Source organism: Ischnura elegans, chromosome 4, assembly GCF_921293095.1.
Source record: "Ischnura elegans chromosome 4, ioIscEleg1.1, whole genome shotgun sequence".
NCBI classification, from domain to species: Eukaryota; Metazoa; Arthropoda; class Insecta; order Odonata; family Coenagrionidae; genus Ischnura; species Ischnura elegans.
The window spans coordinates 4,806,391-4,825,562 of NC_060249.1; the positions used below are offsets into that span (position 1 = coordinate 4,806,391).

General features: G+C 42.3%; 1 protein-coding gene across 4 annotated transcripts in view; it reads right to left on the reverse strand.

The window, feature by feature from the left end:
- The window catches only part of LOC124157007 (apoptosis-resistant E3 ubiquitin protein ligase 1), a 347,050-nt gene that overhangs the window by 230,827 nt on the left and 97,051 nt on the right, over positions 1–19,172 (reverse strand). Inside the window, exon 1 of one of the 4 annotated variants that reach the window (XM_046531469.1) lies at positions 14,981–15,996. The exons of the other annotated variants lie outside the window; for them this stretch is intronic. Within the exon in view, the coding sequence (XP_046387425.1) occupies positions 14,981–15,008 (28 nt within the window). The 5' untranslated portion in view covers positions 15,009–15,996. Of the gene's footprint in view, positions 1–14,980; positions 15,997–19,172 lie in introns of those variants that run through there. 4 annotated transcript variants of the gene reach the window in all.

Here is a 19,172-nt window from a genome sequence, read left to right on the forward strand (position 1 = left end):
GCTGATCTTCGATCATTCTGGGTGCTCTATATGACTTCCACTTACAAGCGAGTTCTTTAGGTGATAGATTTGTTAAGAAAAAGACTTAAATGATGTCCTATTTGAACAGAGTCCCACGAGACATTTTGTGAAGAATTGCTGATGAAGAAGGAGCTGAGGAAGGGAGGGACGCTAGAGCCGCAAATAATAAACAAGCGATAGTAAAAAGTACATATGTATTATGATGACGAATTTGTTAAAGAGATGCTGTAGTTTTTCACACACGAGAACGGGAGCCGGAAGAGAAAAGATTAGAAGTGATTGAAAAGATTAGACAGCAACGTTTGATTATTAATTCATGATGTCGTTAGGGAGGAGCTGATGGGGGTCCACTTCGGAACAGCGTCAGTAAGGGTATTTTAAACAACCTGGAGTCGCAATTCATTGATAGTAATCGGTAGATGGGAGACAAAGATAAGAAAAGACGAATTAAACAAATCGTACTCCGTCAGAAATTTTACCCTAGGCTTATAATTAAATACGCGAAATTTGCGGCCCCCAAGTCACGAGTTCGTGAACTCATTGCAATGTAGTCTAATTTACTTCATGACTGACGGAAAGAGTGCTTAAAAGAAAGAGTAAGAACATAAAACCCCGAGGACACCGAGGAGGGTGACTGAGAAGTAGTGACCCGCTAGTGCATAAATTCATGACGTCATCAACTTATCTGCAACAAGGGTCGATTTTTCGCCTCCAATCTCTAGAGAATGTGGCGACAGATAGAAAAACGGAAAAAATCGGTTCTCTTAATACATACATCAAACTCCATCACGCACGACAATATAAGAAAATTGGTTCAGAAATGCATTATCGAGCGTGAAATCATAAATGCTCGTCATTGCAAATTCACTCTCTCTCTCTTTGCGCGTTGTCATGGTAATGGAGAGAGGATGAGCATCGGTGGAAAACAATTGACGAGAGCGAAGCGCAATTCATACTGGCTCGGGACGCGGCCAAGTGAACGAGTAAAAATGAAGAAATATATATTTAAAAAAAACAACAGCAACAGCAGGCCAAATTAAATATGCATACATTGGCCTCGAATGAGAGCACCAAAGCATTAAAGCGGGAAAGGAGGGGTAAGAGGCGACGCCACCGGATGGATTGGGAACTGCGATAAATAAACGAAACGCGCACCGCGGTCGTCGAAGAACAAAGCAGGATCGCACTCAACCCCAAACTTGACGCGATACGCGAGCGGAAAATATTAATCAACGTCCGAGACAGACAGAAACAAAAGCATAACGGACACAAGCACCAAAAGGAACGAAAAAACAAAAGTCATAAATAACGAAGACTACTACGTACATGGAAGCCATAAATGAAAAACCGCGCGACCTCATCAGCGCCAATGTTTTCATCCTCGACCACAGTCCACGAGAAAATTAATAGCGACGCATAAAATGCGATATAAATGCACGCATACATACATATTGATAAACATGTCGACATGAGAACCATGAGTATTAGGAGGAGGTGGGGAACATTCACGCTTGAAAATAGATGTAGCGTGATGCTGGGAAATAAGAGATATCTGGACCCAGGCGAAGAGAGGGTGGGGAAAGGCACTGAAAACACAAATTGTTTCCCACAATCGAAAGGTAATTTTAATTTTATCCTAGACAATTGACGCTCCGGAGGAGTTAAGCTACGATTCCAGTATTTAAAATTTCTAAAAATGTAACATGACAAATAAAATGGCATCTGTTTTTCTTGGGATTCACAATGATCAGCATTTTAAATTAGAAGATGATATTAATATAAAATGGAATTTTTTAAATAATAGTGGTGTGGTTGCCTAGAGAGTAGAGCGCTTGGCTGCTGAACGAGGGATTCCGGGTTCAAGTCCCGGCTGAAGCCTTTGAACAACCCCAAACGAAATCCTCGCGGTGGCGCACAGAAATAAACTGCGCCACGTCCCCAGGATGTGAGGAGTGCCTTGGTTCGAGAGGAGCACTATCCTCACCTATCCAAACCAATCTTCGGGTTTAATCACTTAATGAGCGATTGAGTTGTGCAATTGAAAGTAATTTCTAAAAAAAATGGTGCAACCTCTTCAGCGGGAAAAAATATTTCAACAAAATTGGTGCCACAACTATCAGCCGGCTATTTTCTTTCTTTCATTTTTGAGGGTATACTACCCTCAGAAGCAAGACGAGGGAAATTGAGACGCGATCTTTTTCGAGAAACCGAGGTTGTGTGGGAGTATCGCCGGCCCAACGTTCGCGCTGGTCACGAATTTTCATTCTTTCTCCTTTCACCTTCCATTTGAGTGTCGCGGTTTCCCTGACATCTCTCTCCCCTTAGCATTTACTCTCTCACTCCATCTAATGCGAGCCAAGCTCATCCCCACTCTCTCGTAAAAAAAGAAAACAAAGCAAATAACTAATAACAAAGTAACAAGTAATCGCCTCTCAGTCGAGAATTCGCCGTTGAAACCGTTTTACATAGAGATTTACGGTTGCAATTCTTGGTGTAACTCGTGGGCCACGATAAAAGGAACTGGTTTCCATTGTTTGAATTGCCCCCGTCAGCCAAAGAATAAGAACCCATGCAAAGGAAAACATTTTTTCGCTGAGCGATAGTGGCGGCATCAATTTCGTTGGAATGCAGCAAACCCCTTCATGCCTTTGCCCCCATGAACCAACTGCATCTACACCGCCTGCATACTACCACGCAAGTCGACGATGAATGCGTGCGGCAGGGGATTCCCGACGATCACCAATTAAAGTCCTTTATCATATACATATCCTTCCTTATACAGTACATGCTTCTTCATTTATCGCTTCTCCCGGACCCAAAAACATGGTGAGGTTCTAAGATGACGTTCTCCTTATCGCTCCGACAGACTTTTGTCCTTAACTGCTCAACAAGACTAAGTCTAGCACGTCGTCTCACTGTTAAAAGTCACATTTTCAGCTCAAAAACATAAACAACAGTAAATCATCGAATTTTCATGCAAAGACAGATTTGTTCCATAAAATGGAGCTTTTTTAGCCACTTCAAACGTAACAAAAATTTACTTTTACCATTTTTTTTGGAAATATATGGTTCTTTAACGATAAAATTTATCATTTTACCTCTCCTCCTAGTAATAGACTGTCGGATCGGATACAAATTTCCTACGCACGAATACTATGAGAAATAATCACCATGGAACTCATTGCCATCAACACAATCTACAAAGTTGGTGCCAAAAGAATAAGGTCTGGGGATTAACCAAAAAATATTCAACCCGGTATTAGCTCAAGCAATCAAATACTGGTACTCAGCCTCCGAGTTTCTGGCCTCTACCAGTCTCATTTGTGTACAAGAAAATGATTGATGTGTAAGAAACTCGACAAATATGTTAGACAAAAAGAGGTTAATAACCGCCAATAATGCAAAGGGCATAGCAAGTAAGAAGGGGCTTACTCTTCTCCCACCAAAATTAACCAGGAAAACTATCAAAGCTAGACTTAATAATAACGTCAATGCCGGTTTTTATCTTCGCTTCCGGCTATATTTCAATTTCTCCCTGGTTTTTATCCAGCACATATTACATAACGCGTTTGAATGACCACTGAATTCATCATCTTGTACGTTTAAAAAATCTCACTTATTATAATTACAGAAATCATGTCCCATACCCCTCACAAAAGTGCTTAATCGCCATGACAAATGAGCACATATTAAAGTATTTCTAAGCGAAAAACATATTTCCACGATATGTACCCAAAGCACACATTTCCACGAAAGCTGCCTCATTTGCTTTCACACTTGATCATCATCAACAGCCCAAGACTGCTCTACGATCGATTCCCTCATCGCCACTCATGTCACTCTTCCTGCATTGCATCCTTCATCACCTTCTCTATACATCTCATCCAGCGTGGCCATCCTCTCCCAGTTCTCCCTTTCACTTCCGTCCTTACAACGATTACACGCATTATTCCATCGTGCTTCTTGAGGTGGCCCATTAAAACTGTCCCGTCTTAAACCCACCGTTTTCAAAAAACTTCTCTCCCGCCGACTTGAGCATAACTGACACGATCTATCCGTTTCATCTTCATCACTGCCCCAAAGCACCACGTTTCGAAAGCTTCCAACCTCCATTTCTCCGCTGCAGTTATCGTCCCTGCCTCTCTGCCGCAACGGAGCAAGCTGAAAATGTAAATCCCGTTCATCATCCGCTTAACCCTCATACCATAATCCAATTAGATAAGCAAAAAGCAACTGACCATTCCTCATCTATTACCATGGATTCCATGGGCACGTATCTCGCAACAATGGTACAACCATGGAGACCATTGGATAACGCACGATAGTTCCTCAATTGCCAAATTAAGTAATTAATAGCGGACGCATTTCCACCGCATTGCCTCTTATTAATTAAGAGTGACCAGGGTTCGTTCACACCGACTTCCGAAACTGTTTGCTCCTCACCACCCCTCACTATCATTCACGCACCCCGAAAAAAATATGAACAATTGTCGGAGACAAGACAAAAGCAGGCGCAGATGGAATTTGACAGTAGAGTGTGGGGTAACTGAATTGTCCATTATCCGAGGAAAACTATTTACGTAGAGTTAGCGTTTTCTTGAGCGATTTCCTCGTACAAGCATGAAGAAAAAATGAAGAACGGAATCAACAGGGAAATGTTTTTATCGACGGTGAAAGTATTCATCGTGATCCGTGATTCAATAAATTATTATCGGTAGGGGGCACTTCGAGCAGCGAGATTCTAGGACCCATTTCGGCGTTCATAGAATGTGGCCTATTTGGAACAAGCGTAAAAATTTTCGAGCGAGCTATGTCGCATTAATTTTTTTCGCGTGCTTTTCGTCCGTTTCATTGACTGAAATCTTGAATTATGAAAGCTAAAATCACGAAATAAAAATAACACACACACCTACGGAGTGTAAAAATAATATAAGGAAAACTCATCAAGCTAAGTAAGGAGTATATGGGGAAAAACTCAATTTTAATACGATTTGCTGTAGTAGTGCATAAGAACGATAGACGACATCCAGCACGCGTTTATCGCTTTACAGGCGCCCCACAGCAATTACGCTATTTTTTCCTTAGCTCATGATTACATATGTTTTGCTATTTTTATATAACTGCATTACATTGGGAGCAAACTGTCGAATCTAAGGAATATAAATGCTATCAATAGAGGATTCGTCTCGACATGAACGAGAGGAGAAATGGCTACTCACGAGAAAATGGCTCAGCCACCTCCAACGGCAACACTAAAAGGCGGAATGAAGGAATCCATACCTGAAAAACACAAGAGCGCATGCATTAGCAGTTAGTATTTAAGTATACACAAACAAATATTATATACAAGTCAAAAAACGCTTGAATTCCTCAAGCGGGTTATTATTGGTCAAGAGAAGTAGTTGTATCAAGCGTGTTCAGTTATTGTCCATATGCTGAGCAAATAGAGAAAACTTCACTCAATAAGTAATGTGAAGGGAATCTTTGAGGTCAAAGCACTCTTATTTCGCAGTAAGCAATGCTTCACCGCGTCAGCAACCGTTCCGAAAATGGGGATATAACCGTCGTAATATCTGTTTGAATGGAATTATGAATTTGCATTTGAAATCATCAAACGAATTAAACTAGTTAAGATATTATTGTCACATATATTTCACATTCGTGGCACAAATACTTGTGCACTTAGTGTATTTCCCGTTTATATCATATCGTGACGTCACTTGCAATGTTGTGTAAGATTTTACACTTTCCCGGCGAACAACATGCAAAAACTCTTCTCGGGATGCCGCGCGGGTAAGATTATATGAGAGCGCCGACGTTTCGGTGACGGTAGCCGTGATAATGGGTAGCGAGTCAGTACCCGAAACATCGGCGCTCTCATATTATCTTACCCGCGAGGTATCCCGAGAAGATTTTTTACTTGCAAAGTTGTTTAGATGCGTGAAACAGGCGCCAAATACTCGAAGTTTACGATGTCGGAACTCGCGTCAGCAACCTAAGTGAAACTGACGATGAAACTATTGAAAGTTCTATCAAAATGGAATAAATGCATTTGAGATGTTAAAGCGGCTTGCAATAGGGAAAGAGACATGTTTAAGTCGCCTGTATTCGAGATGGATAGATAGTGCCAGTAATGCAGAAGTCCCCAGAAGAGTAGGAGAGGTCTTTCGAAGACTTTGGGTACAAAATGGGAAAATTGAATAAACCACGTCATGAGACAAATCAAAGGGACAAATGAAAATAACCTTTGAGGAGCAGGTGGAAGGGAAGAAGGGCAGACGCGGACATATACGTTTAGAGAGCAAAAGATGAAGGATGTAGATCAGAAGTGTTGCGAAAGAATAAAAAGGCAAACCGAGAGGAGAAATGAGTTCATGAAGGGCTGTGTTAGCAATGATGAGGGCTGATGACCACTTTGCTTCCCATTTTAAGAAGATGATACTACCACGTGTCTATGAAAATAATAACTAGGAATGCCTGAATGCTTGCCCAAATAAGTTCTCCAATTGCATAGTAAACAAAAATATTTTCCAAATTAGGGCTCGTTTAAAATAATTTTCCTTGCACATTTCATCGTCTTAAACGTATTTGCTCAAAATTATTGGACCATGTAAACGTGTATAATTAAGGATGAAAACTGAATCCCTTGATGCCCTAATTAAAAGTAAATGAGAGGATCGTACGTCTGAGAAGATAATCACATTCACGGATTTTACGCCTCCCCTCTATCAAACGAAAAAATAACGGCTTTGCAATTGCAGATTGACTGAGAAACAGGTAAAAATCAGTGTAATTATTATCCTCCTTCTCGACCGGTCTTGCTTGGTGACGGAATATTCGCACGAAACTTATTCTGCGAAATATTTACGGCAAGACCCTGATCGCCAATCGACTGCATCTAGATAATTAAGAAAACGCACATGTGAAAATTATTAAAAGCCAAAATTTTCAAATTTGAGATACAGGAAAATGTTCACAACGGTATAACACTTGTATATTCCGGAGATTTCCAGATGATACAATAATTTTGAAAGGCGTAATCCGTGAGTAAACGTAGTACAGTCGAGCGAGAAGTGATGACACGCAATCGCAAAGAAAACAAATGACTCTCAGATCGAAAGTGGCGCCACACACACAGTGTCGGGATAATTATACCCCACATATACCGCATACGACATCGATGGCAAATCACTGACTGGGAGACAACACGTGGACATTCATCACCACGAAGAGTAAAAAATCCTAAGATTGGATTGACGCAGCGAATCCTCACTCAATTCTCTTCACAACTACCTAGATTTATTCTCTCTCACATCTCCCACGAACTATTCCAAACATTTTGTTCGAGGTCTTCCTTATCCATTCTTGCCGTCCAATTGTCCCTCGATTGTCTTCATCAGGCGGATGCGGTCGATTTGGCTGTTCCGTCTTCTTTACGACTCACTCACGACGCTTCCCTTCTCTCCTACTCTTCTCATCATTTCCTCAATACTTAACCATCTTCATCATATTCATTCTTCTGTAGAACCACATGACGTGGATCGAAAAATTAGTAGTCATTTAATGATTGACACCAACGGAATAACGCCAGCAAAACAACGACAAGGGGTGATATTACGATGATTGGCTGATTATAACCAACAGGATGTCCGAACGACGAGACAGCGACGAGGAGATGCCCACAAGAGAATGAATCCCTTGGAAGGACGAATTCCACCTGTTTAGTCCTTTATTTCAATTCGAACGACTCAACTACAACCCACGCTACCATTATATAGATACTTCACTTGGGCTTAATCTGGTGGAAATCTCACGTATTGAAAATTTCTACGAACATGTTTTTAGCTGAAAATGCCAGTAAGTTATAATTTAAGTTACGTTTTCAACCTGCAATTTCCTGGATAAGTAGATTCATTTGTCAAATTTCGCATGTAAATCAAATACGTATAAAGTGTTCAGAATTGTCCACATCTGAGAAGATCACATCATCAACAGTTATAGATCTTGAGAATGTTTCCACTCAATTCGGCTAACCTTCTAATGCCTACATAATAATTCTCCTACTTTAAATCCATTTAAATCACCTGCTCCATGTATTTCATTCGCGGCCTACATCCACCCTTCTTCCCCTCCACCTGTCCCCTTCAACGATAATACTCGTTATTCCATCGTATCCCAAGACTATATGGCCACTTATACTCCAAGGAATTCAACAGACTCATCTCCTAAGAGCTTCAGCATTACTCATTCCATTCGATAAAGGGAAGATGTTCTACCTTTCCCATAATGCCTAGTTACTACCACAAAACAGGGGACATTTCAACTTCTAATTTAATTTGCTTGCCATCCACACGCTTTACTCCAACAGACAGTTTGTTTATTCTCCCCCTTCTCCTTCGTAAACGGTCAGTATGACTATCAGTGCGACACTTCCCTTCACTCACCATCTCATTGCGCTTGGTTTGTCCACCAATGCCCTTTCGCCACGTAGGTACCACATTCTTTGCACATTGACTCCTCCAACCCCCTCTGCCTCCGAATTTCCCCTTGTACCTCTCCTCACCCCTTCTCCACTATCCTCCATCGCTCCTTTAGCCTTTGCTGCGTTGCCTCCCATTGGTTCCCCTCCCCCAGCTGCCCCTTCCCTATTTATTCCACGTAGTCATCCACTTGATTCACTTACAGCCTCGTGTTGAAAGTGACTATTTTCTTCCCTTCAGCTCCCTGAAGAGGGCCACATTGTGGTCGAAATACGTGTATACGACCATCACCATCATTCTTTTTTTTGGTTGTTTATGTTACCACGCTCTATTTGAGAAGTTCTCCCGGAAATTTGCGCCCTACTGTGCGTCTAAGTTAAAGGTTTGAGTGCGTGTGATTGTGGTAATCACTTGACATTCTTAACGTTAGCTCTGCGAAGGACCATATTTTTTAACCCAGATTACATCAGCGAGATCGCTTCAGCCTCGCACCATCTGGGTGGCGTGCGTGGTCTGTGGTGGTCCCTAGCGGGAAATTAAACAACCACAGAGGTGTGGTTTCGGTAATAACCTGACATCCTCATCAGGGTTCCATTAGCTATTCGAAGGATCCAAGGTTAAGTTTAAGAGGTCCCTTCAGTCTTGCAAAGGTTACCATTCGCACGGTGCGTATGTGGCTGAGGAAGTCTGCGAGTGGCGAGGAAGTTATATTCCCGTTAACTACAAGATGAAGAGGGTTTTGGCCATTGGAGAGCCTTTTTTAACTTTTAATTTATGCACTCAATCTTCATCATTTGTCCATAACACCGCATTTCGAAAACGTCCAACCTTGATTCCTCCGCTTCTGCCGTCCTCCGTATCATGAAGAAGTATGCTCCAAATGTAAGTCATAATAAATTGCTTCCTTTCACGCATATTATTTCATCCGAAGGAAGACTCACTCTCTCTCTTCACTTGGGCAATTTCTGCTGCCCATTCCCATCGTTGGCCACTCGAGCAAAAGAACCAAACAGCAAAACGCCTTCACCTTTTCAAGTTCCAGGTTTCCTAGTTCCTGGTTCACCCTCGCCTCTTCTCATCCACTAAATACCGATACTTTGAGATTTATTTGAATTAATTTTCGGCTCCCATGTGATCAGTATCTTCTCCATAATTAATAGCCAATGTCTCCACACCGTGGCTTTTCATTCCTGCCGCTCCTTCACTCCGCTGATATCTTTCACTTGAGAAGATGCATGGGTAAAATTCTCAAGCTCAATTCAAAGGAAAATTTTACCCTGTGTACACTTAAACCCTGAAAATTTCAAAATGATAGCACACGATAAGTAAGCAGCAAGTAATCCGTCACAAAAACAAAAGCCGGTCGAGATGGAGTAGTGCTTGCGCCCCCTCTTGATGCCATTTACGAGTGTCCATACGTGCGCTAAACGAAGACCATGAGACGAACATGTTTTTAAATTTTGCGGCAAAAATATTTTGAAGATTAATCATTTAGATATACACTATTGATTTAAGGTCCAATTACAGAAATTAAATAAAAATTAATAAAAAAGTTTACATTATCATAAGTACGAATTAACATTTGATGTAAAGGAAGAGTACGAGATTGGTTAACTTCACTTTCCACAGCAACCCTTCGCAAGCTTCGCATACATTAAAATGGAATTAGAATCATATACACGTTATTTTTAATATGATTACTAAAAATACCGGATATGCGTCTTAAAGAGTTTCCAAGAATCAAGTACTATAAGACGTCACTTGAAGCCAATGCTACTTTTAAAAAAATAGGATGAAATTGGAAACATGTGAATAACTATACCTAAAAAACTGGATGACATGCAACATTCACTGAAGTAATCCCTGTGCTTATAAACTTCAAAACCATACCTAATAAACCATTGAATTATTGCTTAAATTCATTTCATGAACATTTGCATGCCACCTCCGGAGCCTACATCGATACGTGAATGGACACTTAGACTCCAGGCGTAAAACAGCAAGAAACGCGTGTTCCTGCACTTTGAATGCCGAGTGCCAGCTCGCATTTATCAAAGCCACTGGATTCATTTCTCGCAGAGCGAACACTAAAAAGAAGTGGCCCCTTTGATTGAGTGGGCAGTGGAGGCGCGAAAGGGGAGGGGGCGAGAGAAAAACTAAATAAAGGAGCGGGGGAACGACTCGACGGCGGCGGAACACGCGCAGACACGGAGAGGAGAGGGTGCGTTGGGCGGGTGCGGGAGGGGGAGCGGCACCACGGAAGCGCGGGAGATGGGAAGCGGTCGGGTGCAAGGAGAGCGGCCCCAGATGGCCACCTTGTGGTGCACGCGAGTGGTGCAGTGGGCCAAGATCCACTGGTCGGCGCGTAATTAAACGGGAAAGAAGACAGCGAAAGTCGTGCTATGCGTGCAGGCACACCCGCTCGCAATGAGAGCCGTTACACGGCTGTCGCGCACCAGGGGGGGGGGGTATTTGGTGCGGAGGAGCTCGCTAAATTCCCCAGGCGCCCTGCGACCTGGTTGGTCTGCGGCAAATTCGTATCAGAAGGCAAGTGACAGATCCAGGATAGGGACTAAGTATGGGTTAAAATTCCAGCAGTAGTGGGAGTCGGAAAAAATTACCATTAGGGGGGTGTTTCAGAGTCTCCCTTTCCGAGCGGATCGGGAGACTTGACGCGGATTCTACGTCACTTAAGCCGTGTCCCAACTCGTTAGCCATTAGGCATCATGTATTTAGCCAGCCAGATTCTGGGCAGCCAACCACAAGGGAGCATGAATTGGGACATCCTTACGGAGGTGCTGCCATCTACTGGGCACTAGGCCAATGCAAAACAAGAGATAATCGGAATGATTTGAACAAAACCCACCCTAAATTGTTAAAATGTGATTTTGAGTATTAGATGTCGGAGAAGAGTATTTAATCATAATTTTAGTATCTTAGACAACCTTTTTGTAATAGTAAAGTAGGGGTATACTTTCAAATTCGTATTTTTAGTTCCGTATGGTTTTGTTAAAGAGGTTTTAGCTAAGTTTGTGGCGAAATGTTAACGTATATCCCTTTTAATTGGTTTGTAATAATTAAATCGTCTCTCAACCAAGTACTTTTTTGAATTCCTTATATTTTAGCAATTTAATTTTTAGTTTTGTATTATTAGAACAGGTCTATTCAAACGGTTACCGTCTGATTTGGGATTTATTTTCAAAATTTATTTAAAGTATGGTTTACGTACATAAATCAGGTTTCGGTATCATCTTTTAATCACCATACATTTTAATTTTTGTTACTTATTCCGATTCCAATTTCGGGACTTTGTCCAATAACATATAATAATAATTGTTTATTCTTACGGGTGTTAACCTAATGTACAAAAAGTGTTAAATAAGAATTTAGACATAGTGTTACATAATTAAGAATATATTAGAAGCATATAAACATCAATAAGCATTATTTAACACGTTAGAAAAGTAAACGGTAGCAAAAGATAACATGTGATCGGTATAAAAAGTTATAAAATAACATATACATACACAAGAAGCATATAAAAATTAATTAGCATTAAAATTAACGCCGCCTTCTCTTTAACTAATTTCTCCGTAATTCTTACACTTCCATTAACGCAATTTCATTATTATAAACAAAATAAAAATTAATAATTATTCGAACAAGTCTCAAAATATCAACACTACTTGCAAACAAGTACTATCCCTTGTTGACAGCCATGATGCCCTTTCTCCTGAAGACGCTTTGTACGCTTTGAATCATGGGAAAAGTCGGGCGAAGGATGCACTCCTCGATGCCTAAATCTGGCTGCCGTTTTAGCTGCCTAAAGTCCCTCCCTTATGCTGGCTAACGAGTTGGGACATCCTTCCAAGATGGCGTCATGGCTAAATCCTGGAATTGGCATAGCCAAATGGCCAATTGGGACACGGCTTAAACTATCGGCCAGGCAATCCGTGCGTTTCAGACTGGCTTCCTATCGACTCAAGGCCGGCTTTCCTATCGGATAGAAGTCGAGTGGGCTAGAGGTGCCGGAAACTCATTCCGGTTGCGAGTGGAGATATGCTTTAATGCTGTTTTTTATTAAGTATTTGGCTATAATAAAATCATACCACTTTATTTCATGAGTGCTGATACATGTGGATATTCTGATATAGTAATATAGGTGTAAGTGACTTTAATTCTCGTGTAAATTAGACGATAAATGAGCAGTCTGTATCACTGTCGGTGCAAGTTCGTTCGCATTGCTATTTGGACGAGTAATTTGGCAAAAAGAACGTGAAACAAGTTGGAATGCATGGCGTAATGACTTACAAATATGCAGGTAGCATAATGCATTGAATGCGTGTCCGTGGGTTTGGAAGTATAACAATTTGTCTAATTTGATATGATTGCGTGCGTGACTTGGCATCGTAGTCACATCTAAATTAGACGTGGTTATGTGCCTAATTCACTTGAGTCCATGGTGTACATTCTAAAGATTCATTTTAATAGGAAATATTAGTTCAAGCATAACGGGAATAGCCACGGTAACAACTATACGGAAGCTCCTTCATACCATCTAGTTGGTTATAATCCACAAATTTCGGCGCAAACCCAACAAGCGGCGGTGGCGCAGTGGGTTAAGGCAGAGTGAAGTGAGGCAAAGACTCTGAGGTCGATTCCCTTTTGCAGCGAATATTTTTTCTTTGTTGAATTATCGCACATCGAAATATAATTTAGATGTATTTAAAGGTGCAACGATAGGAACTGTTTGTCATTTTCGTACAAAATAAAATGGTGTTATAAAAATAACAGAGAACGTGCAAAACAGATAACAAACTAACCAAATTATTAACGTACATAATTCGAGTCATTACTAATAATGGACACTATTCAACCTAATGTAATCGCTGTATTTTCTTCCAGCGTACCTCCACTTTCACGGAAAATTTGTAAGACGTTTACGGCATATCATGAAGGCCATAACATCATTTATGATGGTCAATATTCATATTTAATTGAGATACTGAATGAAAATATGACAATTTGGTTAAATAATTGAGTAAGTAAACCATATGTTGTTGGAAAAAATTATGGATTTCGCGACTACCTGTAGTTTAGCTCTTAAGAACAATCAAGTATGCTCTCACGGGAATGAAATAAAAAACTCGTTCAAAAATTTCCTTCATTCCCGTAATTTGCTCAAAACGACAAGGTATTACGTTAAAAAAACTACAGACGAACAATTCCAAAATAATTTTACCCGGCAACAACGTCAATTATGTGACAATGTATCAATTAGCACATATTTATGCCCGTATATACCTTTCGCCTCCCTTGTAAAGTGTCAAACCTTACAGGAGGTTATTTTCGCTACTCACTTGTCTCTTGAAAATTGTGACGTTTTCTCGTTTCCCGTTTAGGATGACTGTTGACGTCATACCAAAATCGGAACGCTTTCCGATAGTTTGTGTGAAACGCACGGAAGACGAGCGTAGGATAGGTTCCCGATCGACTCGGAATGAATCCGTTTCCGACGCCGCCAATCCTATGAGACTCTGAAACACCACCTAGATCTAGTGTAAATTGGATACCAAAGGAGGGAGCGCCCACCCCCCTCCCCCCCATAGATCCGCCACTGTATCCAAGGAAAACTCAAACGAAAAAAAAAGCGTGTAATAAAACTAATGCATGCATCTCTCACAGCTTATTACGAATATTTCTCTATTGTTCCTGAAAGTTGGTAAAAGTATGTACTAAATTGTCTTCAATGTTTCAACAGTTACATGTACTGTCATATTCTGGTCTGGAAATTAATGAAATAAAGCGACATATTGCTAGGTCACTAAAACCTAACATAAAGTACACATTCCTCATGCAATTCGATCTCCTGAATACGAAAATGATACTCAAAACACTGTATCACCCATTTTTTTAACAAATCGCATATATTAGGAATTCCTTGCAATGCAATGTATCATTATCACAATACATCCCATAAACAGTAATTGTGGGACTGGGTGGTGGGTTCCATCACAGTATCTAAGAAATGGAACGGCGATGCTATAAAATAGGGAATGTTGAGATGGGGGGGCGAGGATTACCGCAGGACGCTTTACCGTGAGCACAATGAAGTCCTCAAGAGGGGGCCGTTGGCATTACAACCACGGGGTGACAGGTGTTTGCATCCACATTCCTCGCATGCGCATGTTGGCTGTGAGTCTTGCACGTTGCTACAAACATGTATACATGTATACTCCACTTCAACATACTTGGTTTGACGTGGCAGTAGTATTTACCCACATTTGCGCAATCGATAATGGCTTAGTGTACGATTTGTGCAAAAATTGAGGGTGACACGAACATCGTTTTAAGCATCATTTTCGAATTCCGTCGGCAAAGACACATCAAGAACACCTAATTCCGAGCAAACATTTTGCCGCTATAGCACACAGCAATTCATTGAAATATTAGATATAGACGGAGAGTTTGTGACGTACCTGAGGCGGAGGTGGATGCGTGCATCATGTTGACCAATCAGCGGAGAGGAAGGCGAGAGAAAGGGCTCGGAAGGCACTCAGTGGGCGGAGGGCAAAGCGAGACGCACCCCACCATTCACCACTCGCAATGAAAACTATGAAAATATAGCTATGTAATTATGAGTAATATTATTATTATTATTATTATTATTATACCCACACGGGGAATTTTCTCTAGTATTTACAGTCTCTTGTGCTCTATGTGTTAATTGTGGCTACACAGCGGATATCTATGCACCGAAAACGGAGGTCACCTAAGCGGCGAGAAAGACTTTTGGGATACGGCCTCACTTAACCGCGCCGAGGCAGCCCAACCACTAACCTACGCAGCGAAAGCATTCCTCATCCAAAACGCCAAGCACTCCTTCCTATCACAACACTGCGTGCGATTATTTCCTACTTACTTATTTATTATAAATTATTAATATAGTATTGTGTAATCGTGCGTTTGACTTCCCGAATCCTCCAATCAGAGCATCCCTGCCTCGCTTTCAATGCGAGCACGCGTGTGAGCAGTGGGCGGCGCGGCACGGCCTCATTAACCCGACTCCCGGCGGGATGCGGCTGGGCTGCGGCCGAGGAGCGAGAGCGGCTGCACCCGGGGCGGCGGAGCGGCAGCGGGTGCGGCGGCGGCACCCATGGCCCCTGGCGGAGGGACGGAGGCACTCGCGAGAGAACCGAATGCGGGGACGGAGGAAGATGCGGCTCCCGGGTGAAGGGAAGGGCCGAGGGCGCAACCTTGTGGTACACGTGTGAGGAAAGGGGACCCGAGCGGCAAGCACACGTGCAGATGAAAGAGGGCGAGAGAATAGACGGGGATCACAGAGGAGTGATTGAGGGCGGAGACGGAATGGAAGAGAGAGAGAGAATAGCGGCCCCGGAGCCGCGGTGGCGGCGGCGGCGGCTCAGAGGTCGGCCCCGGAGTTGGGCTCCTCCGGCAGTGATGGGGAGAGAGGACGAACGGGGCCGCCGGAGGAGAGGCGCCGACTGCACGGCAGGGAGATGCAGAGGAGGGGGATGTAGGGGAGGGAGGGAGGGGTGGGGAGGGGGAATAGGGGAGGGGAAGGAGGGGAAGAGTCCCTCTCGACACACATATCTCCCGGGGCACGTCTTCCCCCCACCCACTGCTCCCTCCTCCCATCCCCACCCTCTCCATTTCGAACACGGGTACGGAAGGGTCGAGAGGAGCGGACGAGCCGCGCCAAAGGACAACGGCGAAATCAATCGGACGCCTCGCTCGCATGTTTGGCACGAAGAGAGCACCCGAGGATGGTCTCGCACGAGGCGAGAAAAAAGGTCAAGACGATTGCAGCGATTGGTAAAGAGGGGCACCGAGAGACAGAGCAACCGGGAAATGCCACGCACGACTGACACCCGAGCAATGAAACACGACACGCAAAACATTTTCCAAGACTTTCCACGGTCACTTTTATTTTCGCTGCATTTCCAGGATTCTCTTGATGTTCCCTGTCCTGAATAACCTGTGCTCAATTCTAAAAAAGAAACATTATCGAATCAAAGGGATGAAGGGAAAGAATTGGACAAAGGAGAGGCGAGGCGTTGTGTCGAATGAGAACAGATGACAACATTCCCGAATCCAAACTTCTCGCAACACAACAAACCATCTTCACAATTAGCGCTCTCCTTTCCACCATGGCTCGGAGTAAAATCCTCGCATGCTAAACAAGACTTGAATCCGCGACCTACATATATAGGGCAGACGATATAGGGCATGGATTTTCGTACACGTTTTATTACTAACTTTTTAAAAAAATATGAGGTAAAAGGCCTATATATAGTAGTTTTCGGTGATATATGCACAAAATAAAATGCGACGCCATCAAAACCAAAAGTTCCTAAAACAACATGTGAAATGCTTTTATCAAGCATTAAAGTATTTCGAGAAGCAAATGTAATTCGTATTTTTCAGAGTCAAAAACGCGAGATCTCAGCCAACGTCAGCGTGGCAGTAATTTTGATTCGCTCGTCACTTAAATACGTAAAACTCCCCCAACGTCTCACAAGTAAAGACTCCCTCACTTTTCCCAAAATTCTCTCACTCATTTAAAATGAAAAGCTGACTTTTCCATGAGGCCTACAACAACCCTGAATGGTAAATGAGAGCTTAGGAGAAGGTGAAGAGCAGAGCCATGTGGTATAAACATGACGCCCGCAAGATATCGTCCGTCACCGTCCGACCGTCTACTAACATATAATAAACTGCGCACGTGGGAAGGAATTACTTAAAGTAATTATATGAGTTTCTAAATCGTTGACTCAACCAACTTATGAACTTAATTCTTAATCGTCAAACGTCCTATTACGAAACAGTGTTTGTGGGAGATTACCAGTTATTAACCTGGGCTTATAAAAATATTTAATAATATCAAATGTTTTGCATTTTATCTTTCCGTCTCTCACGGCGAGTTACAAGCGATAGCGTATGGTAAAAATATATCCAACATAAACTGAATTTAATAACAAAGCAAAATCTTTAAAAACACTCCACATGGAAGATAAAGAAGTTTTCACTAATATTCTACAACCGTTTTGTTCATATATTAATTCATTCACCCACTACACAAGGATGAAATTAGCAATTTTCAGAAAACATCGAGGGCGGTCGTTTTCCACTACATTTGCTCACCTTCGACCTCATATATAGTGTTAACGTGAGGGTACAGGAAAGAATAAATTGAGGAAGTTATGCACAATTTATTGGAAAATGTATATACGAAGTTTCAACGTCCTAGCCCAAAAATATCGTTTTTGAGGTTTTGGCCAGTATTTTTTTTCAGCCAGCTGTGCGACGTTTCGGGTTTCACACCATTCTCAAGGATACTGAATAAAATTTGAAGGTCAGCATGAGGAGGGTTGCAATTTGTCGAGCCCCAATTGTTGTGGCAGCAGAGGATCGTTGACCACCGAAGACATCGCTCTGGCGAACTTAATCCTTTTCAGAGTTTGATTCCAAGAGCTGTTGAGCGAATAACCGGCATCTCTGTTGAAAATTTTCTTTTCAAGTTGTTTCTCTAAAGCCCTTTTCGTTAATAGATCCCAAAATTGACTGGATCGCCATTAAATTGTGGTGTCATCCATTCATCCATCCATTGCCATCCCACCTTATTTCATGGTCTTCACTCAGACCATGCTCGACTATAGCTGAATTTTTCGGATGGTCAAGTCGAAAATGCCTTAGATGTTCTTTCATACGAGTAGAGATAGTTCGCAAATTCTTCCCATCGTAGACATCACTACACTCACATGGGATTCCATAAACCCCCGGAGCCATAAGATCAACTGGGTATTTTACCCCAAGACGGTCTCTTTAATTGGACATAGGTCGATAGATGGTTTCAACGTTGTACCTCCTCAAGCCCTTTGAGATATTGTCCCACATTGTACAAACATGGGACACAGAGGCCCTGGCAGTCGCATTCGGTTGGTCCACCTACAAGTCCGACCAAGCGATGTTCCAGTGGACTTTTTGAACGCCGTACCTCCTCTGACGGAAGGTCTTCAGGGTCCGCAGGAAGGGATGGTCCGCAGGAAGGAGACCCTCCGGGTCGCCCTCGATGTGCTGCAGTGGAAAGGACAGCTCCGCGCTGAGATGGTGATGGACCGTGAGCGACGCCACAAAAATCGGGGCCCTTCAACGGTCGAACGAGAATGGGTAACGAGACGGAAGCCGAAACGTCGGATGCCTTAATTTCTCTGACCCGCGCGCAAACCCTAGAGAACTTCAATTATGAAGAAATACTTATTTTTGAATCAACGCTGGGAAGGTTGATTTCATTTGATTAATTACCCTATCCAGGGTATTTTAAAAATGTTAACATGATAATAACGCCGATGTAAAAGGCCGTAGAGAGCTGTTTTCGGTGGTATGGAAATGAAAAAATAAAATGTACTCATCTTACAAATTCATTATTCAGCAGGAAATCGAAGATTACAAGTAAAATACACCATAATTTAGGTTTGGAGTGTTTCTCTAAGAAAGTGAGACATGGACTATGTCAGCAGTGGAGATATCAAGGGTAGAGGCCTTCGCAATGTGGTGCTACAGAGGAATGATTAGGATCAAACGGACTGACCGAATAATTGATGAGGAAATCCTAAGAAGAGAAGGAGACAAGCCTCGTTAAAACCTTGA